General features: G+C 35.3%; 1 protein-coding gene across 12 annotated transcripts in view; it reads left to right on the top strand.

The window, feature by feature from the left end:
- The window catches only part of PICALM (phosphatidylinositol binding clathrin assembly protein), a 98189-nt gene that overhangs the window by 19432 nt on the left and 51311 nt on the right, over positions 1-27446 (top strand). For all 12 annotated transcript variants that reach the window (XM_040630939.1, XM_040630941.1, XM_008704413.2 and 9 more), the window contains exons 2-5: positions 10645-10787; positions 14444-14519; positions 17609-17711; positions 26577-26670. In XM_040630939.1, coding sequence (XP_040486873.1) covers positions 10645-10787; positions 14444-14519; positions 17609-17711; positions 26577-26670 — 416 coding nt within the window. The remainder of the gene's footprint in view (positions 1-10644; positions 10788-14443; positions 14520-17608; positions 17712-26576; positions 26671-27446) is intronic.

The raw sequence follows: 27446 nt of genomic DNA, 5'->3' as shown, positions 1-27446 counted from the left end.
TTCTTATATCAAGTGATGTATTTTTATTCTGTTAAGTAATTATCTTATATTTTCTACTAAATTAAAAATTAATAGAAGTAGTAGTTGCTTTTGGGGTAGTCCTTACTAAAATATGATTCTCCTCACCTCTAAGATCCTTATTTGGGATTAGGGATGGGACTAGGGTGTCAAGGTTTGGAAATCACCACTTTGGAGTACTAGAATGGAATCCTAAACAGTCTCAAAATTAAGGAGACAAACCTGAATCCCTCTATTCTTGCTATAGTCCTATTGTTTTGCTGTACAGTCTGGCATCTAGTGGTAGGAATGCAGAATACACCAGAACGCCAAGAAGGAGCTGTAAGTTTTCAGGCTTTTTTAATATTGAGAAAGCTTACACAGCAGGCTAAAACATTTTGATAATGGGGGGGGGAAAGAATGACCTTTTCACTTGAAAATATAAATCAGTAGTAGTGAATTCTGAGAGTATTCAAAAAGTGTTTTTTTGTAGAGCATTTTTATGACTTAAATTTTCTGCTCATGGAAGATTTATGTATTTATAACAGATTTGTTGGTAAAGAGGCAAATGCATAAATAATGATAGATGATTTTAAGAGACAGTAGGTTGGACTGATTTGAAAAAGATACTAGTATATTGATTAAATTTTAGAGCAACTACGTAATGATTCCATTAACTAAAATGATTTATTTTGCATTTTTAAAATTAAAGTACAGACAGTTCAGCAAGCTTGGCTTGTCTTCAGCTATGACCTAAGAGGCAAAATTTCAGCTAGATATTAACAGTATCTTAGGGTTGGCTTTGTTTACCTAGTTCCATCTGAATTCTTTGTTTTCTTAGGTAGTCCCTCTTTAGTTCCACTTCTTTCCTCTCCTACAGATACAGAGGAAGTCAGTCCTTTCTATTTTGTTACTTTCTAAAGAGTTCTGAAAACACCCAACACTTGACACTTAATGTGGCCTATCCCACATATACTGCAGACTTAGGAATACTTCCTAAATCTATGTTGTTGTTGTTGTTATTATTATTATTATTATTATTTTTGACTGAGAAGAGAGTACAGGCAGGGGGAGTGGCAAGGAGAGGGAGAAGCAGGCTCCCCGCTGAGCAGGGAGCCAATGTGGGACTTGATCCCAGAACCCTGGGATCATGACCTGAGCCAAAGGCAGCCGCTTAACGGACTGAGCCACCCAGGTGCCCTATGTTAAATTTTTTATTCCCCTTTTTAAAAAAACTAATTTTGGGGGGTGGCCTCCTTGAGCATATGAAATTAGCGCTGAGGGAGGTCTTTTTGGGTTAATGTGTCTTCAAAAAAAACTTTAAAATAAATAGGGATAGCTAGATAATGAGAGAATTTGTAATGGCTTGCCTAGTAACTTTTCTGTTGAATAGTTTTTAAGGGAAGAAAACCTCTTGTTTTACATGGCGATTAAAAAAAAATCAGTCCAAAGGAAAGAAAAACTGGGGCACCTGGCTGGTTCAGTGAGAAAAGCATGTGACTCTTGATCTTGGTGTCATGAGTTTGAGCCCCACCATGGGTGTAGAGATTACTTGAATAAATCTAACTTAAAAAAAAAAGGGAAAGAAAAACTTACTATGGCGTAAACAGGTTAAATATAGCATGTACTATTACCAAAGCATTATCTTTACATTTCTTAGTTTTCACATACGTGACTCTTTTGTTCATTCATTTTGCAGAGAACCCAGTGACAGAAATAGCGTATCTAGTTGTGCTCACAGATTGGTTTTTCCTGTAGCTGCAATTTATTTTTTTAGTAAGATGGGCCTTTGCCTTACTTTCTTTGTGGGTTCTGGAGGTAGCTTAAGGTTCATCTACCATGGTGAGAGATTGAATTTGGCGTTCATAGTATTGGCCTACCTCTGGAACAGTGGCTACCAGATTTTCAGCTGTTATACCATGCATCTCTTGTGCGTGTACCACCTCTTCCTCACATGCTTGAAGAAATAAAAGAACACATCATGGCTGTCCTTTCTGCCATTGATCATGGTATTCCCCAAAGGGTCTGGAATGTCCTTGTATATTGTGATTTAGCTCCATTACCTTCTTAGTACTTTTATCAAAGCCATTTGGATATCTTTATTTCTTTCTAATACTTTGAAATGCACCCTTCTCTCTTTTCAAATTAACTCATCCTTGTAATTTTCGCCCAATTCTTATTACTTGTACCAAACATTCTCTGGTATGTGAGTCTTTCCCCAGTTTTTACCTTTACACCCAATTAGTAAGTTGGTGTAGGATTGGTATTTCCTGTGTGACATGAAATATGCTTATTGAGATTTGTAAAATTATGGAAATAATAGTGGTATATAGTTCTTCTACATACTGATTTTGACTACCTGTTCATATATAACTTAGTTGCTGAATAATTTTGAAAGTGTTGAGGTTTTTTTGGCTCAACCTATTGAGGCACATCAGTTTGTATCAGAAAATATTATACATCTACGGTTTTTAAAAATGGAATCTTACTCTGTATTGTTCTTTAACATGGCTTTGATTTAATGTACTGTGAGCATTTCCCCTGTCAGCCTTTTTTGCCCTGTGTTTTTTGGCCTGATAGTATTTCATTGCAAGACTACTATCTTTACCATTATCGAACATGTCCTCTTACATTGTGACTTAGCTCCTGTAGCTTCATAGTACTTTTATCAAAGCCATTTGGATATCTTTATTTCTTTTTAATGCTTTGAAATGCACCCTTCTCTTTTCAAATTAATTCAGTCTTTATTACTTGTACTATACATTCTGTCGTATGTTTTTTCCCAGTTTTTACTTTCACATCCAATTAATAAGTTGGTTAGATTTATTTCTTAAGGTATAAGCCAGTCTATGAAGACCATATTTCTGAATTCTAATGGGAATTATAGAAAAGTATAACATTGTATTTCACATGGGAGACCCTGCAAACTATAAAGTTAAAATGGTAACATTTACATCTTAATTTGGACTATACTTTGTGACCCCTTACACCAAAAATTGAGTCGAGTAGTAATATTTAAGACTATTCATTCCATTTCCCAGATATTTGACACTTAAACGATAAGGGCAAACGTGCCTCTTTGTATAAAATTCTTTTGGCATAAGTCTGATTTCAACTTGTGTGTTTTATAAATATTTTCCAATTTATGCTAAATGAGAAAAATGTTGCTGATACTTTTTAAAAAGCAAAAGTTCAGAAAGTTTTCTGGTCCTCTATTGTTTTTTGACTACTCTTTTTGTTACTGTTTGTTGGAGTTGTTCCTACCATTTGTACTCCTACCCAGGAAAGATTCAAAATCTGATCAGTGAAGCAACATTTGATGATTCACTTAATTTGCCTTCTAAATTGAGTGTATCTCGAATTTTCTAGATGGTTGAAGAAATGAGTCTTGTTAATGAGTAGACATCATACTCAAGAGTAAAAAGCTCAAACCCTTTCTTCTAAGACCAGGAAGAAGACGAGGATGCAACTTCTGTGCCACTTCTATTCAACATGGTACTGGAAATCTTACCCAGAGCAACGAGGCAAGAAAAAGAAATAAAAGGCATCCACATTGGAAAGAAAGAAGTAAAACTGTCACTGTTTGCGGATGACATGATATTATATAGAAGACCCTAAAGACTTAATCAAAAAACCGTTAACTAAGAAACGAAAGCACTAAGTTCTAGGATAAAAAATTAACACACAAAAGTATGTTGCATTTCTGTATACTGATAATTATCAGGCAAATAAAATCCCGTTTATAGTTGCATCAAAAAGAAGAAAATACCTAGGAATAAACTTAACAAAGGAGGTGAAATACCTGTATACTGAAATCCACAGGACTTAATACAAGAAATTGAAGAAGACACAAGTATAAAGGTGCTCATGGATTAGAAGAATTAATGCCGTTAAAATATCCGTACTATCCAAAGCAATCTACAGATTCAGTTGCATTTCTACCAAAATTCCAATGGGATTTTTTCAAAGAAATTGGACAAATAATTCTAAAATTTACAAAACAACCATACACACACAAAAGTAGCCAAAACAGTCTTGAGAAAGAATAAAACTGGAGGCATCACACACCCTCCCTGATTTTAAACTATTACAAAGCTATAGTAATTAAAACAGTATGGTATTGTCATAAAAGTAGGCATACAGATCAATGGAACAGAATAGAGAGCCCATGAATAAACCTGTGCATATGTGGTCAATTAATTTATGACAAAGGAACCAAAAATAAACACTTGGGAAGGGATGGTCTCTTCAACAAATGGTTCTGGGAAAACTGGGCAGCCACATGCAAAATAATGAAGCTCAACCACTCTCTTACACCGTACACAAAAATGAGCTCAAAATGGGTTAAAGACTTGAATGTAAGACCTGAAACCATAAAACTCCTAGAAGAAAACATAGGTGGAAAACTCCTTGACAGGTTTTGGTGAGGACTTTTTGCATGTGTGCTGCTGAAGCGAGCTTAGTGATCTTTTTTTTTTTAATCTGACACAAAAAGCAGAAGCAACAAAAGCAAAACTAAGTGGGACTATGTCATACTAAAAAGCTTCTACACAGCAAATGAAACCACCAGAAAGATGAAAAGGCACCCTACCGAATGGGAGAAAATACTGCAGATCATACAGCTGATAAGGGGTTAATATTTAAAATATATAAATAATGCATACAGCTCAATAGCAAAAAACAAACAGTTCCATTAAAAATGGCTGAAGATCTGAATAGACTTTTTTCCCCCAAAGAAAACATATAGATAGCCAACAGGAATGTAAAAAGGTGCTCAGTATCATTAATCATCAGGACAGTGCAGATCAAAACCACAGTGAGAGATCACCTCACACAAGTGGCCATTATCAAAAAGACAGCTATCAAGTGGAGAAGAGGGAATCCTTGTGCACTGTTGGTGGGAAAGTAAATTTGTGTACCTAATGTGAAAAACAGTATGGAGGTTCATCAAGTTGAAAATAGAACTGTATGATCCAGCACTTCCACTTTTGGGTAATTTGAAATGATATATGCACCCTCATGTTCACTGCAGTATTATGTACAGTTGCCAAGATAAGGAAACATCCTAAGTGTCTATTGATGGATGAATGCATAAAGAAAGTGTGGTATGTTTGCACAATGGAATATTAGCCATAAAAAAGAATGAAATCTTGCCATTTGCAACAATATGGATGGACCTCCAAGGCATTATGCTAAGTGAATTAAGTCACAGAAAGACAAATACTGTGTTATCTCTTACATGAGTCTAAAAAATGCTGATAGATACAGGGGATAGATTGGTGGTTGCAAGAGGTGGGAAATGAGGGTGGGAGAATTGGGTGAAGGGGGTTATTGGTAAAAAAAAAACACACATGAAATTGATATAAAACAGATTTGGAATCATTTAAAATATGTTTATATATTAATATATGTGACATAGGTATATGTAATATATATAAGAATACTGAGGAAAGAATAGTACTTAATAGTATTTCTTAATACATGGTTCTAACAGCATTAGCTGTTCCTCAGTCTTATGATGTAGACACACATACACACCAAAAAAAGTATGTTTCAGAGTGATCCTTTTGAAGGAGATAGTATAGCATTTGGCTAAATGATTATGATACATTGTGGGGGTTTTGTTTTTTACTAATACTGTTTTTAGCTAAGTTTATTTATTAGAAAATCTACTTGGGTATCAGCATAGTTTTGGTATATATAGCCCACTGTATGCCTGTGAACTTGACACCCTCAACATTCTGCTAATGGTGCATGCCTGACTTGCTGTGGAAGTGAACTCTAAGTGGCTTAAGTTTCTAAACTTGGTGAACTCTGCCTTGGGAGATGTATATAGGCTTGTGGCCTGCACTAAGAATATGGCTGTAAGATTAATAAAGCCATCTGGTAATTGGTTACTCCTAAATTTTTGATACTTTGCTGGACATTTTCCCCCGAAAAAATTCCATTTTGCATTTTTGTTTTAAATTGATGAGAGATTTAGGACTTGTTCTAAATTGGCTAATTGGGTATTCACCTGGTATATATGTTTCCAAGCACCCTTATCTTTTACAAAAATTTAATTCTATTCATAAATCTGTCACTACTCTAGTAGTGAGTTTCTGTGACCTGACCTTTCGGAAAGTCTTATTTGTGTTAATACAGGTAATGTCTACTTTTTCTACCTCAGACATTGTTATTGTTGGAGGGGCGTATTAGATAATATAAGTGAGAGTATTTTGTTTGTGTAGTAGAGATTGGTTCCTTCCACTGTCTCTGGAAAAATGCTCTTAACGTTTCTGTGGTAGGCATATTTTCTTCCTGCCTTTAAGTACTAGAATCCTCATAAATTCTCATCTACACCTAAAGCAAAGAACCTATATCCCTGTAGTAATTTTTTTTTAGTGTGGTGTTTAGGAATTGCTAATAATGTAATATCAAGAAGGTATTTAAGTTTTTATATTCTTAAGGTAAATAACTTAAAGAAAATATAAGATGTGTTTCTATTTAGAACCCTTTTGATTGGTAAGGGAAATTTAATATCTAGTTTGTGGTTTTTAAGAACAAGTTTTCTGAATCAAGAATGGGAAAAGCAGTAGCTATCAAGATTCCCGTGATATGTGTGATTCTTGTTTGGAATGATTTGTTTTTGGTTAGTCAGAGGTGGGATAACACTTTTCCTTCCTCAGTTGTTGGAGCTCAGACTTGGAAGCATTTTCAAACTATTATTGTAGTAGAGACATTGTGCAGAGGAGAAATTATTGCCTAGAGAACTGCTTGAGTTAAAATAATTTAGGGGAAGTATATTCTGCAGAGTTGGTTTAATGATTGTTTCTTCTCCCAGGAATATTTGTGTTATTTTGGTTTTGTATTTGGTCTAGTGTGGCTTCGTAATCTCAGCATGAATTTTTATTTCTTCTTCCTGTTTAAAGTGTTGTATTTTAGTTTTCGGAGTTACCTTCAGTTTTTATGTAGTCATTTCTAAAGTATACTATAGTTTTCATAAGCATTATAATAAAAACCTTTATTTTGATTCTCTCCAACCTGAAATTTGAAAATTTTCACATGTATTGGGCTCAGGTTTGTTTTTTATTCTTTCAGCAATAACAGATTGTGCAAGTAGAGGCTGTTGGTTTTTAGTCAATGTAAAAAATACCATTTTGGATGCTTATTTAAAAAGTCATGCTAGGACTGTCCATATGCTTATTTAAATGAATGTATTCAAAACGTATGAGTGACCACTGTAGACAAGGCTTACTGTTCTGGGCTAGAGAACAAAACAGAGCCTTGTGCACATGGAACTTATATTTTAATTGAGAGAGAAAAACATTCCACAGATTAAGATGAGTTAGGTGGTAAATGCTCTGTAGACAAAAAAGGATGGATAGTGAGGGTTTGGAGGTAGAGAAGTGCTCTGAGGGTTTGTTACGTTGTATAATTATTCAGAAGAGTTCATCTAATAAGGTGACATTTGAGCAAAGATCTATAAGAATAAAGTGTGGGAGCAAAGTGTAGATATCTGGGAGAGGAGCATTCTAGGCAGAAGGAACAGCAAGTGCTGAGTGCCTGAGGTAAGAGTTCTTGGCCTGTGGGAGGCATTGCAAAGGAGACATCAGCTTAAGCAAAGTGATGCAGAGGAGAGCTGACCACAAAGGATTTATATAGCATTGGTAGAAAAATATATGTTCTAATATTATATATAAAATCGTATAGTTGTTGAAACTACTATCTATACCTTTTGCTTCATTTAAGATCAGGCTCTTTCTGACTAATCTAGCAGTTGATTACTTCTGTGATGAAGAGGATGGAAATTGCTAACAAAAATGTCTGAAGTCTCCTTTTTGATGGTCCCTCAAACTAGTTAGAAGGTAATGATTTGGAAGTAAATAATTACAGTGTAGAAGAATTCTATTATGTAGAATTATGTGCGAGCTTTAGTGACTGGAAGGTACTTTAGTATGTGAAGGGAAGACTTGATTCATTTTGAAGAGTGAGCAAAAATGTGAAGGTGAAGGTGTGAAACAGAAGGGACATCACAGAAAACTGGAAAGTGGTTTTGTATTGGAAGCTAAGATTGATGAAGGGAGAATATTGACAAGGATGAAATGTATGCCATCCTGTAAGTAGTAGGGACATCATTGAGGTTAAGCAGTGAAAGTGTTGTGTTGTAGATCATTCTGTGGTCAGTTTAGAGAATGTTTAAGGGTGTGAGGTGGGTGAGACCCCAAATCAGTTATCATCAGATAGGAAGCAGTCAGTCCCAGCATTTCTTAGTGGGGACAATTTTGGGTGGAGCAGGTTTTTTTTTTTTAATTCATTTATTTATTTAAAGTAGGCTCTCCCCTCAACTTGAGGCTTAAACTCAACGACCCTTGGAACAGTTTTAAATTGTGAAGTGCTGATTGTGCATTGCAGGACAATTAATCTTCCTCATCCTTGGTATTAAATGCCAGTAAAAGCTCTGTGTGTTAATCTCCCTCCGCAATATCTGAATACTTCCAGGAGAGGTGGCACCCCCTAGTTAGGAAATAAATAGTATTTGGGGGCACCTGGGTGGCTCAGTTGGTTAAGTGGCTTCGTTGAGCTCAGGTCATGATCTTAGGGTCTTGGGATTGAGCCCCATGTCCTGCTCTCTGCTCAGCGGGGAGCCTGCTTCTCCCACTCTTTCTCTGCCTGCTGCTCTACCTGCTTGTGCTCTCTCTCTCTCTCTCTCAAATCTTTTAAAAGAATTTTAAAAGAAATAAATAGAATTTAAAGTCTGGCTTGGCAATGATAGTGGGATGGAGAGGGACAGGTAGAATTGCTAGAGATTTAGGAGACTTGGTTGCCAGTGGGCTTCGGGGAGTATAATGAATACAGAGAGGTAGGAGCATCTTTGGGGTAATACTGTAACAAGAAATTTTATGACAGGTTCAGTTTGAAAACTAAAAAAAAAAAAAGATTCTGAGGAGTGTAAAATGACTTGATGCCATCAAGGGGAAGTAACTAAGAATTTAATAGCTTATCAAGACACTTTCTGGAAGGATATAGAAAATGTACATATATCAAGATAAATAGAGAAAAAATTAAGAATATAACTTCTCATAATTGAGTTCAGAACTTGACTAGTGTGTTTGAAGTTTTAAAGGATTCAAAAGGAGCAAGACAAATATGCCTTGCCCTCAGATTGCTTTTTGAGAGGCAAAAAGAAAGCTTAGCTTTGGGAATAAGGTGTATATAATACATTTAGTGCTGTAGGATAGCTATGAAGTACTATTTAAGAAGAATCAGAGAAGGCAGAGATAAAGTTCTGTTTTTTGTTATCAGATACTGAACCATACACACCAATTTGAAAGTACTATTTAATTTTTGTTACGAGTATGAATTGTGAAAGCTCTGTATCAGTCTTCTGTTCCATGGGTACTATGTTTGACTGTTTTGTGCTTTGTTCTTTAAGCATTGTTGGCTAGGGTAACTGCTTATCTAAAATTCATTTGCTTATCAAATGTTACTTTGTATAATAATTGGGCCTTTTAGAACAAACGTTTTTGAAAGATTGTAAGCAGATAAATGGTCATAGTTCTGTGTTTCTTGCGATCAAGGCCAAGTTAGGTCACTTGAATTTTTATTTAATCATTATGCATTGAAGATTAAAAGTAGACAAACTGCTTATGAGTCATGAATAACTTTAATTTCTTTCCCTTTATGGTAGTTATATAGCTGAGATATTTATGCATTTTTTTATACATACTTTAAAAGTAAAACAACTCATTTCTTGGTCTTCCTCTCTGTTCTCTAAATTGGATTGTATTTTGTATTTTCGTCATTGAATTTGACAGTAATGTCTCAAGTAGATTGGAGGTAAAACTCTGAGGTCTATTAAGAGCTGCCTTCTCCCCCCACCCCCATTTCTGGTGCTGAAACAATTGTATATTAGACCATTTTATAGGAATGAATTCCCACTTAAAATATAAATTTGGAACTTAACTTGTTTTAACTGTTTTTAGAGTAATAGCAAATGGAATTCCTGGTTCATTTCTTACTTGGAAATTTATGCAACAAGAAACTTCAGTTTGTTTCCAGTTTTGTTAGTGTTAGCTAGTTAATACCAGCTGATAACTAACTCAGTAAAACTGAAGGGAGAGAAGAATGAAATTTTTATATAGACAAACTGAGATCCTACCCACTCTCAGACCACATATCTGCTCTGTCTTCTTAATCGTGCAAATACAGCATTCTAGGGAGAATTTAATAAAGGTAGTTTGATCTTCAGCTTGTTCATGCTTCCATAGGTATGATTTTTTTTAAGTTTTTTTTTTTTTTTTGAATGGTAGGGATGAATAATCCTACCATCGTAGTTCCTGAAGGTTTATGAGTAATAAGAGAATTGAAGGTTCTTCAGGGCTTTGAAATAGTTCCTTTTGAGATAAATAAAATACTTTAGGATGAATAACTCTTGTAGCAAGTTTGATTTACTTTCTGTTATTGATCATTTATGTGATCCTAATCAATATCCTATTAACTTCTCAGGTGGATTATAGTGGTCTCAGTTGTTCTCCTAAGAGATTTTTAATAACTTCTTCAAACTATTATTGCTCCACTGTTAGATTTTTCACTTGTCAGTATGCACATCTGAAATTAATAATAAATTAAAGCCAGAGAGTAAATATTTTTTTCTTCTAATTGCAGACCTAATTCAGTGCACAAATGAGATGAATGTGAACATCCCACAGTTGGCAGACAGTTTATTTGAAAGAACTACTAACAGTAGTTGGGTGGTGGTCTTCAAATCTCTCATTACAACTCATCATTTGATGGTGTATGGAAATGAGGTAAGCCAAATTTTTAATTAACAGGTATACCGCTGTAATGGTTGGTGATTCAGCTTGACTCTCCCACCGAGATTTCAGGAATGTCTTCAGCATCCAAATAATACAGGTTAAAAGGGCAAGGTGACTAGGCAGAAATAAAATTGTAGATTCTACAATTCAAGGAGATGGTCTGTAAGTCGGGAAGCAGAAAATGGGTCAAAGCACAGAGGACTTACAATTTTGGGATCAAGAAGCAGGGATTAATGCCTAGAGGTAGGTTTTGTAAGCAGCACTGGTCTGGTTAGGCCTTGTGTATAGACCGTGTGTTTGTCTTTTGCTTTATTATGGTTCAGATTTCTGTCTGGTTGTCTCTGGAACCACTTTGCCTAGTTGAAAGCTGTTATATTGAGGACTAAGATGGCATTTGCTGAGAGGGACTGATTGTGCCTTCTTAAGCAGAGGTGTGTCTGAAGTCTTCTTTGAAGTCTTCATGGCCCAAAAGGTTAACGAAAAGATGCATAAGCTTTTGCATTTTAATGTTTGGAGAGAATCGTCTTGTTTTCCAGGACAGCTTAGCAGCTGATTTTTAGTTCTTACCTTAAATGGTTTTCTCAGCCCACTATACTTGCAAAGTTGAGTTAAAAGGAACATTTAAAATTGTGTTAAAAAAATATTTGAATGCAACTAGATAAATCTACATTTAGTATGCACCTTAGAAAAATGCAGCCCACTGGTTGCTGAGAGATGGCTTCTGGAGAAATGGGGAGGGACTTAGTTATTGGTATTAGACTTCTGAGCATAATGACTTTCTGATATCCATCACTTGACTCATTTTGGGCTTTTCAGTGATAAAGCTCTGCTGTCATCTTTGGCAGATACCAATAGAGCATCACTGAAGTTCAGAATTAAAGCAAGAATTTACCTAGAACACTTTCATTGTAGACTTTATGTACATTTTGGTATTCCCTTCTGGTCCTTGTCCTGGAGTGATTTTTTTTTTTTTATAGCTACAATCATAAGTTAGATAAAATATTATATTTAGCTTTTTTATTTTCTAAGTTTTTTATATTTATCATTTTTAATGACAACCTAATGGGTCATATATTCCATAATTTTCTTAACTTTCCTTTTCCTAGAAATTTAGCTTTCTGATTATTCATTGTTTCAGCAGCACCACATTGGATTTTACTGGTAGTATTTAAATTTTAAAAGTTATTTCCAGAAGTGTTACCTGAATTGTGATTGCTTAGTCAACAGACTTGATCATTTTTAGGATGTATGTTACTCGGTTGCTTTCTAATTTGTTACAACCATTGTGCAGAGTCAATAGGAATACTTGGATATACTAGCTTTAATATAACTTGAAGCATTTTGATCTTAACTATGGTAATAGTTTCTGCTTTTATCGGGACTGTGTTTATTTAAGATAATGATCATCTAAAGAATTTCAGGCTTATGGTATTTTTCACCTTTTTAAAAAATATATATATAGTTTAATCTTTAAAAAGAAAAAGCCACAAATATAACCAATTAGATTGCCAGATAAAGAGGAAAACTATCAGTGGTGGTTTTTAGAGACTATGAATAAGGTGATAATACTAGAAGCAAAACCTTGACAAAGGCAAAGAAACAAAGTTGACTGTCATTCTTTACATTTGACTGACAGGAGGAGAAAGATGATAGTATTTCTGTGTGGTTTTTAGATAAACCCATGTTTAATTTCCTTTAAGAAGCTAAGACAAATGGTGATGTTCTTCTCATTGGCAGGTTTATTAGTCTGTGAGAGAGTATGTATACGATTTTACTGTGCTGTGATGAGAATATCATAGGGCAGGGAGGAAAGTGATCCCTTGTCCTGCCCCTGCCAGGGGACATTTGTTGAAAATGATGGATGCTCTTGGCACCCTTAGGTAGAGGCCAGGGATGCTTCTAAACCTATAATAATGCACAGGACAGGCTTCCCACAATAAAGAATTACCAGAGCATATGAAAATCATGGAGTCTAATATTGTTTTAGGATATATTTTTTTTAAGGTTTTATTTACTTGAGAGGGAGAGGGAGCACAGATAGGGGGAGGGGCAGAGGGAGAAGCAGACTCCCTGCTGAGCAGGGAGCCTGATGCAGGACTCCATCCCAGGCTCCTGGGATCCTGACCTGAGCCAAAGGCAGACGCTTAACCGAGCCACCCAGACTCCTCTTCGCTTAGGATATTTTAACACCTTTTTGAAACCAGTCACTTTAGGATAAGTGATGAAATGTGAGTCTTCAGTTTACAAATTGTTTTTCAAAATCCTGGCTTGTTATTTTGGGGTGAATGCAGATGAACAAGATTGAGTTAGGGGAGTGATGGTGTACATCCTAATTGAGAGTAACCCTCTGCACACATTAAGGAAAAAAAAAAAAAGGAGGGGCGCCTGGGTGGCTCAGTCATTAAGCATCTGCCTTCGGCTCAGGTCATGGTCCCAGGGTCCTGGGATCAAGCCCCGTATCGGGCTCCCTGCTCAGTGGGAAGCCTGCTTCTCCCTCTCCCACTCCCCCTGCTTGTGTTCCCTCTCTTGCTCTGTCTCTCTCTGTCAAATAAATAAAATCTTAAAAAAAAAAAAAAAGGAACTCCTAAGGAGAAGTGAAATTGAAAGGAATTAACTCTCTATTTTGGAGGGTGTATGTAAAGGGAAGTTAAGGTAGTGTTCTGTGGTAAGCAATTTGGAGAGAATTTTGACAGTATTTTGAGATGACCTTTACATATGTGCTGATCCAACAATTCTACCCTAAGTTTCTATCATGATAGACTCCTGTATGTTTACACAGGGAGACCAAGTACCAAGGTGCCTATGAAACATTGTTAATAATAGTTAATTGGAAAGAACTTAAACATCTATGGAGAAATTGATACATAATGATATAGTATGTCATTGAAATACTAGAGTATCATTTTAAATGAATGAATTAGATCTACATATATTAAATGGATAATTCTTGAGAAGTTGTTAAAAAGCACATTGGAAAAGAATAAGTACAGTATGATTTTTCTGTAAATTTAAAATAGAAAACAAAATGTGTACAGTTTATAGGTTAAATATATAGAAAAATTGTAAAAATATGTGTGGGAATGATAGATACCTACTTCAGAAAAGTGATTGACTTTGAAGAGGGAAGAAATGAGATGGAAGGGGTATTTCTGTAGACTCTAATTTTTTGTTTCTGTAAGATCTAAAGTAAGTATGGCAGTGTGTTTAATCTGGACAGTGGGTAAGGGGATGTCTATAATATTATTCTTTTTTATGATTACAAGTATTTCATTTTTTAAAATGTCATAAAAATTTGGGTCACCAGGTAGCTGTTTAAAGGAAAGATGCTACTTTAGTGTGATTAGGTGTAGTCCTGATACACTTTTATAAAGCCAAAATTGCTAGTTCCAGGGTGACAGTGCCTGTTTCCTTTTATTTTGATGCTTATACCAAAGCTATGGGCATTAGGCTTTAATAAATTCGTTTGTACTAATGAAATATATGGATTATGTTTTTAGGTTTGGTAAGTAGTTAGTAGGACCGAGGATGAGAAATTTAAGCTAGATAAGCTTAATGGAATGTGTTAAAACACACACCCCCCATTCTCAAATTAGAGTTTGTTAGATGGCATTACCTTAATTTGACATAATTTTTTGTTTGTTTTCCAGCGTTTTATTCAGTATTTGGCTTCAAGAAACACGTTGTTTAACTTAAGCAATTTTTTGGATAAAAGTGGATTGCAAGGTAAAGACAACTTATTCATTATGGAAAATCAACCCTGTATGATGATTACTGCAGAGTTGAACTCTGTCTTCTAGCTGTGGAGGAATCTCATATTTTAGTGAAAGGTGTAGGGAAGAAAAAACTGTCTTTTAATGTGCAGATTACGATTGACTTCTGTACTTTGCACCTAGAACTCTGAGAAATAGAATAGGATAGTGGTTTCAAAGCATTGATTCTGGAATTGAACTGCCTGGGTTTTAGTCCCATCTCTCCCACTTACCAGCTGCATGAACTTGAGCAAGTTACTTCACCTCTCTGCGTCTATAAAGTCAGGAATAATGATAGCACCTACCCTGTAGGGTTGTTACGAGGCTTAACCTAGTTAATAAATGTGAAGTGCTTACAACAGTGCCTGGCACACAGGAAACACTATGTAAATAAGAGCTTTCGTTGTTACTGTTATTATTATTTTATGCTTTATTCTAAGAAATGTAGCTGGGAATATCATACATTTTAGTAGCAAAGGTAAGTATGGTGTGTTATTCAGATGAATTGCTCACTGATGCTCCCACCTGTTATTTCATTTACTTTTAATTCAGTAACTTGAGATTGCTATACTCTGGTGTTGTAGTGCTCCATGCACATTCTGTCTTACTGGGATCTGTTGTACTTAGTTCCAGAACTAGGCAGTTAACATTGTACAGGGCTAGCTCTAGGAGTAACATCATAAGGGACATACCAAATGACTTGGGAATATTCAACAGTAGGGCTCAGTCTGGGAAATGTCTTTGGAGAAGGGGAGATTTTGTGCTGGGCTTTGAAAGATGGACGAGGACATGGGTTGGCTTAAACAAAGGTACGTAGATGTACACAGATGTGAAAGAGTATGGAATATTTAAGATTTATAGAGCAAATGAGTATGAATGAGTATGAACAGAATTTGCAGGTGATGTATTGCAGAACATGCAGTGGCAGATAGCCTTCAAGAAGCTGTTTGCGGCCAGAATCAGACATGAAAGATTTTTATAGAGTTGTGATTTTATAATGCAGTGAGAAACCATCAGTTTTTTTTTGATTTGAGGAAGAAAGGGAGAGAGAGTGTGTGTTACAAAGAAAGTGCCATAGCTCAGTACAGGTTGGATTAGAGTGATAAAGTCTTAAAGACACTGAGACTGTTCTGGTCATTGTTCTGGTCATCTAGTAGAAAGGTAACGAGGACCTGAATTCCGTCTCTTGTGGAGGTAACATCAATGGAATTTAGTGACTAGCAGTGTTTGGGTCAGGGGCTGCCCGGTTCAGTACTTGTTCACTTTTGGCAGATGGAAGTATTAATTAGAATGAATCAAATACCCTATCTTCCAGAGATTTTGGAAGGCTGGTAATCTATCCATAGGGCTGTTACAAGAGTGATTTTACTTTAATAAGAGGAATAGTAGTCTTAAGTAGTTAAAAATAAATTAAGCAGTAGAATACTTTTTTCAAATAAAACCTTAAATAGAAACCAGAAATATGTAACAGATAAAACGGGAGCTGGTCTGTTTTCTGGGATGTGGAAGAAACTCTACTTGCTCATATTTTTATTTCTGCTTCCCTTCATTCACTTCATTTGAAGTTAAGAGTCTGTGGAAAACAATTTGCAAACTACTACTCAAAAGCAGAGTATATGCATTTGTCCAGATGGGTTTTTTTGGTATCTAATATTATTAGCAACGGGGATTTTCTACTTTCTTAAGATGGAAATTAAGCAATTCTAGTAATAAGGTTTTAGGACTTTTATTCCTTTTATGTGGAGAACATTTTTAAGCCTTTTATTTGAAGCTCCTATTCTGTAGAGAAAACTCAGAAAGTAATTAAAAGCATGTTATACAGTGGTTTTGACAAGTAATTTTGATTGCACATGTATTTTGTTGGGTGGAGTCTGGTATATTTTATTTTATTTATATTTATTTATATATATTATATATACACTGGATGTTATAATGGGTGTATATAAATATAAATAGGACTCTAGTTAGACACTATGTACATGAAATAGCTAGGAACTGAACATAGAATAAGAATAATGTGGGAACACAGGAGGATGGAGTAGAGTTGGTTAGAGGGAACAATATAAACTATAAGAGCTGGGGAATGTGAGTATGTAACACCTTATAAAATACAGTAGTAGTTATGAGAATACATGAGGGCAGTCATTTTTTTTTTTTAATTTTGTTCATTGGTTTTTCTCCAGCAGCATTTTAGTGGGCACTCAAGAAGTGTTTGCTGAATAAATGAATTGGTGATGATGTTAAATCCAGTCACTTTACATTTTTGTCATTGTTTTGGTATTGTTTTCTAAAGTTGCAGAGATCATCAAATAAAGTGAAATTTTTTAGATGAAGATGAACTAAAATAAGATGAACCTGCTTTTTAATTAGTAGCAAAAATTTATAGACTTCCTTGAGCAAGGCAGTAATTAAAACATAAGTTGCTTTTTAAATAACATTGAATAGATCTTATGTTGCTGAAGTTTTCAAATCTCATGATTGTGATATAAGAAAATCTTAGAGAAAGTTTTATCGAAAATACCTGTATAGTTGTTTCTTGTTATGCCTTAAACTCATGTGTTGCCATTTCTTTCATTGTACTATGCAGTAATTTTATGCACTGTTTATAAGGTTGGCACATGTAAGTTTGTTTGCTACAAATAATATACAACTGAAGGTTTCATAAGTATGAAAATTATAAAATTGCTTGATGATTTGAGGAGAGGGGCTGATGGTTCCACAGGATGTTAAATTTGAGTTATGAGGTTATTAAATAGTGTTTAAGAGAACGTGGTTTTCCAGTTGTGGTAAGAATGTTGATCAGAAGTAAAATAGAAATATTATTTTAGTGAAATTCTAAGGCCTGGGAGGTTTTTCAAAGCCACATATGACCTACCTGACTTAAAACATGTGAGGTCTTAGAGATTTTAATGTGATATTATTCATTATTAGTCACTTAATATACATCATTAGATTGAGTTGGAATATCAAGATAGTATGGCCATTGGATGAAATGAGTTGGTTTTTTAAGCAAATTGGGATTTTAATAATTTGTGAAAACATTTTCTGTTTCTTTTCTTACAGGATATGACATGTCTACATTTATTAGGCGGTATAGTAGATATCTTAATGAAAAAGCAGTTTCATACAGACAAGTTGCATTTGATTTCACGAAAGTGAAAAGAGGGTGAGTTCAGCTTTCCCTTTTTTTTTTTTTTAGATCTGATGAATTTGACTATTTTAAAATGTAAACCATAGAAATTATTAGATTATGAATTGTGAAATATCAGTCCAGTTTTAAAAGGTGAATTTAATTTTTCTTTGAAGTACATCATATGCTTTTTGTGCTAGGATTTCGTAAAGTTCTTTTTAATTTTATAACAGCTTTATTGAGATACAATTCACACAACCTAAAATTCACTCTTTTAAAGTATGTAATTAAGTGGGTTTTAGTGTATTTACGAAGTTATGCCAAATCACTGTCTAATCCTAGAACAGTTCATCATTCCTGTAAGAAACCTCATACCCGTTAGCAATCACTTCTCATTTCCTTCTTCCTCCACACCCTGGCAGCTACAAATCTACTTTTTGTCTGTATGGATTATTTGCCTATTCTGGATATTTTATGTAAATGAAATATACATTATGTGGCCTTTTGAGTCTGGCTTTTCTCACCTAGCAAAATGTATTCAAGTTGTAGCATCCTTGTTGTAGTGTGGATTGCTACCTGATACAGCCTAGTATACAGATTTTTCTTAGGATATATGAGAATATCTCAGGAAAAAGCCATGAAAGACATGCTTAAGGGGGCATTGGTGACCCTAGTAGCTCTAAAGGACTGCCCTAAGGGGAATCTGGCTTCTGCAGAAATATTTTGGTGAATGCCTTTCTGAATTTCCTTGCTGCTCAAATATCTAAGCAATTAATGTTTTCTTTAAACTGTTCTCTTGAAATGTTACTAAACTGCAATGGAAAATTTAATACAAATGTAGAAATAACCCCTTAGTTATTTAAGCATTATTTTTTTGAAGATTTTATTTATTTATTTGAGGGAGAGAGCGCGTGTGCTCGTGAGTGCAGGAACGGGGAGGGGGGCAGAGGGAGAGGGAGATAATCTCCAGCAGACTTCACTGAATGCAGATCCTGAAGTGGGGCTTGATCCCACAACCATGAGACCATGACCTGAGCCCAGACCAAGGGTCAGATGCCAACCGACTGAGCCACCCAGGCGCCCTAGCATTTTTATTTTTTAAACTTTTATTTTTCTAAGATCTTATTTAGATATTTTATTAAAGAGAGAGTGCCCGCACACGTAGTGGGGTGGGGGAGGGCAGGTGGGCAGGTATTGGGGGAGAAACAGAGGGAAAGAATACCAAGCAGACTTTGGGTTGAGCATGGAGCCTGACTCAGAGCCTGATCCCACGAGCCAGAGATCATGACCTGAGCTGAAACCAAGAGTCAGACACTTAACAACTGGGCCACTCGGGCATCTCTAAGCATTTTTGAAACAGCCTAAATGTTCTGTATCATTATTCCAAATGAATCAGGAGGTGATTAGTTTGGAATTTACCAAAACTAAGTTCCACAAATTTTGTTTCCTGTATTTAAGTACTTTGTTGTCTGTGAGATGATAGTAGAGGAGTTCATCTTACAAATCTGTGTCTTAATTCCAGTATTCTGTCCCATGAACCATTTTCCATTTGGACTTCTAGTAATATTTCACTGTAAAGTGTGTTCAGTAAAACTAATCTTCAAGATATTTGTAGATTTCAGATTCATAGATTTTTAAAATAGTAACTTTTTTTCTAATCTGAAGGGCTAGTTTTGAGATTGAGGAGAGTTTCTGTACTCTGTATTTAATAGAGCAAACTTTCATTATTTGGCTGAGAACAGCCCTTGATTATGCACAATATATTCAGTATTGACTTAAAGGAAACTACCCTTAAAGGGAAAGGAAAGTGAATCAAGGAGCCATAATTGAGTGAACCAAGAAGCATAAAATTGACAAGCACACACAGATACATACACACACATATATAAATACATATATATATCACATATATATGTATCAGATTGTATAAATAAGAAAGAAAAAATATAGGACATTAGGGTGTAAGTTGAGAATGTGACAGCACTTAAAATTTATTATATCATGACTAAGCGTCAGTGAACTGTTTTAGTTTTGGAGAGGATTTGTGGGGTAAATAGTAAAGTTTTATTTATTAGGGTAATTTTGCATGTTTGGTATATGTAACCTATAAATAGAAATATATATGTGTGTGAAGGCACACATAAAATCATGTAACAAATTGGATTATGTTATTTGAAGACCACTTTCCTTCTGTGTATTTTAAATATTTTCAGTCAGTACTTCTAGATCTGTTTCGTTCTTCTGAATGGCTATAGGATGATGTTCTAGATGAACATTTGATTTACTCTCTTTTTTTGTCTTATAAAAGCAATGCATGACCATCCTTTTGCATGTTGTTATATTCTTTTTATTATTATTATTAACATATAATGTATTATCTGTTTCAGGGGTACAGGTCTGTGATTCATCAGTATTACATAATACACAGCATTCACCACAACACATATCCTCCCCAGTGTCCATCATCCAGCCACCCCATCCCCCCAGAAGTTGTTATATTCTTAAGTGAAGTTTCCTGTAGAATAAATTCTTAGAACCAATAGGTTAAAGGATATATATACATTGAACATTTTAATAGAAAACACCAAATTGCCCTTTATAAAAGTTGTACTGAATTACTGACTTAAGTACAGTTATAGATACCTCTTTCACTGTATTCTTCCATCCTCTTGAAAAGGTATTGCATTAGGTGTTCATTTTACATTGAGTGATTGAACAATTCAATAAATGGTGATACTGAGCCTCTTTCTCTCTTAAAATGCTATTCTTGCTTTGTTCATTGCCTTTTAATATCTCTTGCCCCCTACCCTATTGGGTATTTTATTCTTTCCTATTATGTTTAATGTTAAGAGTTCACAGGCTGTTTACTTTTTTAAAGATTTATTTATTCATTTGTCAGAGAGAGAGCATGTATGCACAAGGAGGGGTAGTGGCAGGACAGAGGGAGAAGCAGGTTACCCTGCTGAGCAAGGAGCCTGATGCGGGACTCAGTCCCAGGATCCTGGGATCATGACCTGTGCCGAAGGCAGACGCTTAACCAACTGAGCCACCCAGGCGTCCCTCAACAAGCTGTTTAGTCAGATTAATCTAGATTTGAGTTCTAGCTTCACTCCAGTTAGACGAGGAATTTTAGTAACATACTACAGCCAGCTTGCTGACTTTTTAAAAATAACTTTATTTTGAAATAATTTCACTTCCAGAAATGCTGCAAGAATAATATAGGTAACTCTTACACACTTCACTCAGATTCATCAGATTTTAATATTTTCTCACATTTACTTAATTATTCTCTGTGTGTATATGTACTTTTTTTTCTTTCCCTGAACCATTTGAGAGCGGTTTACATACCTCATGCCTTTTTATAGTTTTATATCCTATAATACTTCAGTGCATATTTCTAAGAACAGGATCTTTTTATTGCATATCCATCACCTTGCTAGTTTTTTCCACATCATGGAGCATAAACTGATACCATTTGTACAGGACAGTGGGTTAAATTAAGAACACTTCTTGAGGCTGAAGGGTTAAGGATTAATGTCTTGGTGCATATATAACCCATTTGTATTGTTTTCTGGTACAATGGGGAAGCCTTGATTTAAGCTTTGAATTATTTCATCTGTAAAATGTAAAACATTGATGTTATTAGCACTTGTCTTTTAGGCTCGTAGTGAGAATTAAATATTGTATGTAATGCTTAGCACATGGCAGACACTCCAACAAATAAGCTTTTTGTATATTGGGAAAATAAATTGTCATGAATTACAAATATTTTTCTCTTTTTTAAATGTTATTAAAAGTTTTAAAATCTTATGTGATCAAAATTGTAGTCTTTATTTTTCTGGCTTTTCTCTTTTTATGGGCACTCAGAATGAGCTTTTCTACCCCCAAAATACCTATTCATGTTTTCATTGTATATATTTAGGGATTCAGTATTTTATGTTTAAGTCTTTGATTCATTTCGAATATATCTTGGTATAAAAAAAGTGAGGTGGAGATCAACTATAATTTTTAATAGAAATATAGGATATTAAAAAATTAAGATGAACTATTGCCCAATAACGGTTAATGGCTTTTTGCTTAAGAGTACTGCCTTCTTGGGGCTCCTGGGTGGCACAGCGGTTAAGCGTCTGCCTTCGGCTCAGGGCGTGATCCTGGTGTTATGGGATCGAGCCCCACATCAGGCTCCTCCGCTATGAGCCTGCTTCTTCCTCTCCCACTCCCCCTGCTTGTGTTCCCTCTCTCGCTGGCTGTCTCTATCTCTGTCGAATAAACAAAATCTTAAAAAAAAAAAAAAAAGAGTACTGCCTTCTTTTAAATAAAGCTTCTTTTTTGTTATTTTGGTAAATACTTAGTCATTCTTCAAGAATTCACTCAAACATCATTTCTTTGAGGAAATCTTGTTTCTATTGTTAGATTTTATGTAACATGTCACCTGCATGAGGGCAATATAACCTTAGTCATATTTATATCTTCAGGACTTACTGCGGTGTTTAGCAGTTTTTGAAAAGATGACTAGGTCAGTTTGTAAATATTATATTAAATGGTTCTATGGAAAGTGAATCCAATAAATTGCCAGTAGATTTATCTTTTCAGTTGGTTATTAAACATCAGTCCTTATGTTTTCTTTTTAACATTCCACTTTTTGATATAACTTAATGTTGAATTATCTTGAATTCTAAATTGGTTTGATTCAAAGTATCAAGACACACTATTACATAATAAGCAAAAGACAGAATAATCTAGGTATTTTCTGTAAATAAGGACATGGATGACCAGCCTTTAATCCATTGTTTTTTTATTTGAGAAACAAGTATCTGAATTTAATTATGATGTATTTAAGAAGTTGGCTAACAGACACATGAAAAAATGTTCAACATCACTAGCCGTCAGGGAAATACAAATCAAAACCACAATGAGACCCCACCTAACACCAGTTAGAATGGCAAAAATTAACAAGACAGGAAACAACAAGGTGAGGATGTGGAGAACGGGGAACCCTCTTACACTGTTGGTGGGAATGCAAGTTAGTACAGCCACTTTGGAAAACAGTGTGGAGGTCCCTCAAGATGTTAAAATAGCTACCCTATGACCCAGCAATTGGACTACTCGGTATTTACCCCAAAGTTAGAGACGTAGTGAAAAGAAGGGGCACATACACCCCAATGTTCATAGCAGCAGTGTCCACAATAGCCAAACTTTGGAAGGAGCCAAGATGCCCTTCAACAGATGAATGGATAAAGATGATGTGGTTTATATATACGGTGGAATATTACTCAGCCATCAGAAAAGATGAATACCTACTATTTGCATCGACATGGAATTGGAGGGTATTATGCTAAGTGAAATAAGCGGAGAAAGACAATTACCATATGGTTTCACTCATATGTGGAACATAAGGAATAGTGCAAAGGACCACAGGGGAAGGGAGGGAAAACTGAATGGGAAGACACCCCATGAGAGACTCTGGACTCTGGGAAGCAAACTGAGGGTTCCAGAAGGGAGGGGCAGGGGGATGGGGTGGTAATTGGGTGATGGGTATTAAGGAGGGCATGTGTGGTGATGAGCACTGGGTGTTACATATAACTGAGTCGCTGAACACTACATCAAAAACTAATGATGTACTATGTGCTGGCTAATTGAACAAAATAATCAAAAAGTACTTTAAAGTCATAAAACGTGGTGTTCTGCATGGAATATGAATTGTTATGTATTTGGCCTGAATCATATTCAAGCACTTGTGTTTGTGAATTATTTGAGTCTTTTAAACTCTAATATAAGCATTTGGTAACTGTTAAGATTTTTCTTAATTAAGAAATTTAAAGTTCTTTGGAAAGAAAAGATGTGGGGTCTAGTGAGAGGGGGGAATCAAAATTGTCCCCATGGTTTCTGGTGTAAGTCACTGGGGAGATAGGCACCCTTTACTGGGAAGATTTTGGAGTGGATTAGGGTTGGGCATAGTGGTTGAAAATTAAGGATTTAGTTTTGGAAATACTATTTTTGACAGCCTGTGATTTGTACAAGGTGAGATATCACGTAGACAATTGGATATACTAACTTGGAACTTGAGAGTTTTAGCCTAGGAGTAGAAGTATATCATTGGCATCTTGGTGATTTCTGTCTTTGGAGTGACAGATCACCTGGGGGTTTAAGTATAGAATGAGATCATAGGGCCCAGGAACACCTTAAGATACAAAACATGTATTTTAGAGGATGTGTAAAGGATGAGGAGCCACAAAAGATTGAAAAAGTGATAGTGAAAACACTGTGAGAAGTCTAGTCAGATAATCTTAAGACAAGTACCCATTGGAAAAGCAACATGGAATTTCTACTGTATGACCTAAACTAGAGCAATTTAACTGGAGTTGAAAGGAGAGGCCTATATTGGAATGAATTGAATAATGAATGAAAAATGAGTGTAGAACTCTTTTTGAGAAGTATGCTTGGCTTTGCGAGACAAATGGTAGCTGAATGGGAATATGATTTTTGTGGAGTGTGTGTGTTTAAAGAATGGTGATCTTAGAGACTTTGCCAGCATGTTCATGGGAATGGTGTAGTATAAAAGAAGAGATTAATGAGCTGCACTGTCCAGTATGGTAGCTATTTGCCACATATGAATTAAAGTGAAATACAAAATACATTTTTTCAGTTGCATGAGCCATATTTTGGATATTCAGTAGCCCCATGTGACTAGTGCCTACCATCTTGAATGATGCAGATACTGAACATTTCCACCATTGCAGATAGTTCTGTTAGTTGTGTATTAGAGAAAAAGAGGACAACCAAAGGATTGTGACAGAGTGGGAGTCAGAGGACCTTTTGAATGATATTTGTATTTCATAGAAAGAGATTTCCTCCATTGAGTAGGACCAGACCAGATAGAAGTAGTTTTGTTATTGAGATGACTGGACAATGTCTTTTTGTCATTTTCTATTTCTGAGTGAAATATTTAGGAGTATGAGCTGAGTTTGTGTGTCGAGCATAGGGAGGCAGGGAAGGATGGGTGAGAGACGGGTGAAAGTACTTATAGGAATTCACCAGAGAAAGCTAAGAAGATGGCTGGCAACGACGAGTCCCCATTTGGGGTTGATGATAATGAAATTTAGAGTTTTACTAGTTTGCTCTGTTACATGGTTTTCTTTACCAGCACTCAGCTGCTTAGCCAGTATTGTGAATTTGCCACGTTATTGTTAGAGAGTTGAGAGTATTTGCAAGGTAGTGATTACGATAATGATCTGTGAAATTCTAAGCTAGACAGAGGAAGTTAAAATGAAAAGGGTAGTGGCGGGAGTTGATACATTGAAGTTTATGATGAAGTCAGATAGTTTTTGCCATGGAGGTACTTGACCAAAGCAGCTGGGAGGTTAAAGGGTTATTGTCATAGGATAAGGTGTCTAAATTTTATCTGTTTTTCATACTGGTGGTTGGGGCCGGGAGTAGGAATAATGTGGTTTCTGTGGGCAGTAAGGTCTCATGATCTGACCATAGGAATAGGGATGCTGGTCAAGGGACTTTGAGATCAAGATGTTGTATTGGTTGTCCATGTAGATGTTGAAATTAACCAAGAAAAATTGAGCCAGGATTCAGGTCTTCCGTGATAAAGAAGAAATAACCTGGTCAGAAATGACTTTAGCAAGGAGAGGAGGGCGAACTAAAAGGATACTAATGATGACTGATAAAATGAGAGTGAGGTATATGAGAATAAAAAAATGGTTGTAAAGAGGAAGTGGTGTCTTCATGCAAAGCTGCAGCAGCTAGTAGCAACTAATGGAGTATAGTACTTGACGGGAAACAGTCATCCGTGGATTAATACTTTTTACTAGAAGGAGTTGTTGGACTAAGGCTGGTAATAGTTGCCTACTATTCAGTGTGTGTTCTTTAAACTCATTTTGTCTTGCAAAGTACTGTTGTTGATTTACATAGCTTAATTGTTTTACTGGCACCTGGGGTTGTGATTGAAGGGGTAGCCCAGGGTGGAGTGGCTATTTATAAGTAAGTTTGGGTCATTTGTAAATTAGAAGTCTGCACACTTTCTGGAAGTGATGGTTTTTCTGACAAAAGGTTATAAACAGCACTGTTTTCAAGTCTAATACACCTGGGTTTCCATAATGACCTTACCACCTATTAGTTCTCTGACCTTAGACAGTCATATACTCTCAATGAACCTAGAACTTCATCATCAACAAAATGGGAAAATATGTATAGGATTTTTGTGAGGATTTGAAAAACATGCACCAAAGCCTTAAAATGGAGTCTGATGTTCATTGTGTACCTTAGCTCCGGGTACCTCTTATCTAGTGTTTTTGGTACCACTTTTGTAAAATTCTAGTGTTTTCTGTTAGCTTTAGAAATATCTAAAGCAATATTTAAATCTTTTTGGAAATTTTAACAATATTAAAAAAACATTCCTCTTAGGTATCACATATTTTAATGGCTTACAGTTCATTATTGTTTGAGTCATAAATAAAATACCTTAAATAAAGCAGTACTTATGACTTGAGTTCAACTCCTGGCTCCATCATGTCCTAACTGGTTAGTGATTTGAGGCCAATGATTTCTTTTTTTTTTTTTTTTTTAATTAAAAAAAAAAATCTGTAGAACTGCCCTTTACACATATGAATGTGTGAGGATCAGTTGATTTCCTCATGTGAAAAATAGGCTGTAAGTCTGGCTGTATAATGTAAGCTTTTATTTTTATGTCTCATGTTTTTACACTTTTTTTTTTTTTAGCTCTTTGATGTTGGACATAGAGCGTTTTCTGTATGACTTTTGCTTGAAGTGTCAGCTTCAATAATGATTTAAAAATATGTGATGTTTCATAGCAACTTGTTCTCTCTTTAAATAGAGAACGAGATGAGAGCTTAAAATGTAGATTTAACAACAATTCTTTTTTTTTTTAAACAGGGCTGATGGTGTTATGCGAACAATGAACACAGAAAAACTCCTAAAAACTGTACCAATTATTCAAAATCAAATGGATGCCCTTCTTGATTTTAATGTAAGTTGATTGCACAAATGCTTTTATAAAAATTTAAGATTTAAAATATATATATTATTGGTCAGAGTCTTTATTCTCAAGTTTTCATACTCCCAATTTTTTCACAGTATCCTGTATGGCTAACAATTTTCTATAAATGTTGTCCCAAGTCAGATTACTTTGTATTTTTATGATTTTTTTTTAGCTTTGCTCTGATTTCTTCAGTGGTGTCTCTCTAGCTCTAGAATTATAGGGTGTACTAGCTAAAGAAAATGTTGGAGAGGTGAAGGGATTGATCCGAAAATCTACTTACTTTTGATAATGGTTTTTAGATTTTAAAAATATATAAAGATTTTCTTTCTGAATAGCCAATTTAATATTTTACTTTTGTGTGCATTGTAGGACTGAAAGCATGTCAATTATTAACAAATACAGGGAAGTTCAAGTATACTTGTAACAGTTAGTTATATATATAGCTTTTGCTGAAGAGCTTGTGTTCCCTGAAAGTTTTGTTTCAGTGACCATTATTTAAACCAAGTTGCCAGCTTTGTCATTTGTTCGTAATATGTTAGGTGTTAGCATTTTCAAGTCTGTTTTTTTGGAGGGCATCTATCTTTAGACATTTTATTTTAGAGCTTATAAGTGCAAGTTAGTGAATGAAACTGAAAATTCATACTCAAATAGATTTTTCCTTTAACTTGTGCTATTAAACTTCTTGAGGGCAGGGAGCAAGTCCGCTTTTTCTCTGCTGTATCTCCATTGTCAGGAGTGTGTGGCACATAGAGTGCATGTTCAGT

Source organism: Ursus maritimus, unplaced genomic scaffold, assembly GCF_017311325.1.
Source record: "Ursus maritimus isolate PB19 unplaced genomic scaffold, ASM1731132v1 scaffold_16, whole genome shotgun sequence".
Taxonomy (NCBI): Eukaryota; Metazoa; Chordata; class Mammalia; order Carnivora; family Ursidae; genus Ursus; species Ursus maritimus.
The sequence above is the reverse complement of the archived record's forward strand: the minus strand, read 5'-3'. Positions and strand labels throughout refer to the sequence as shown.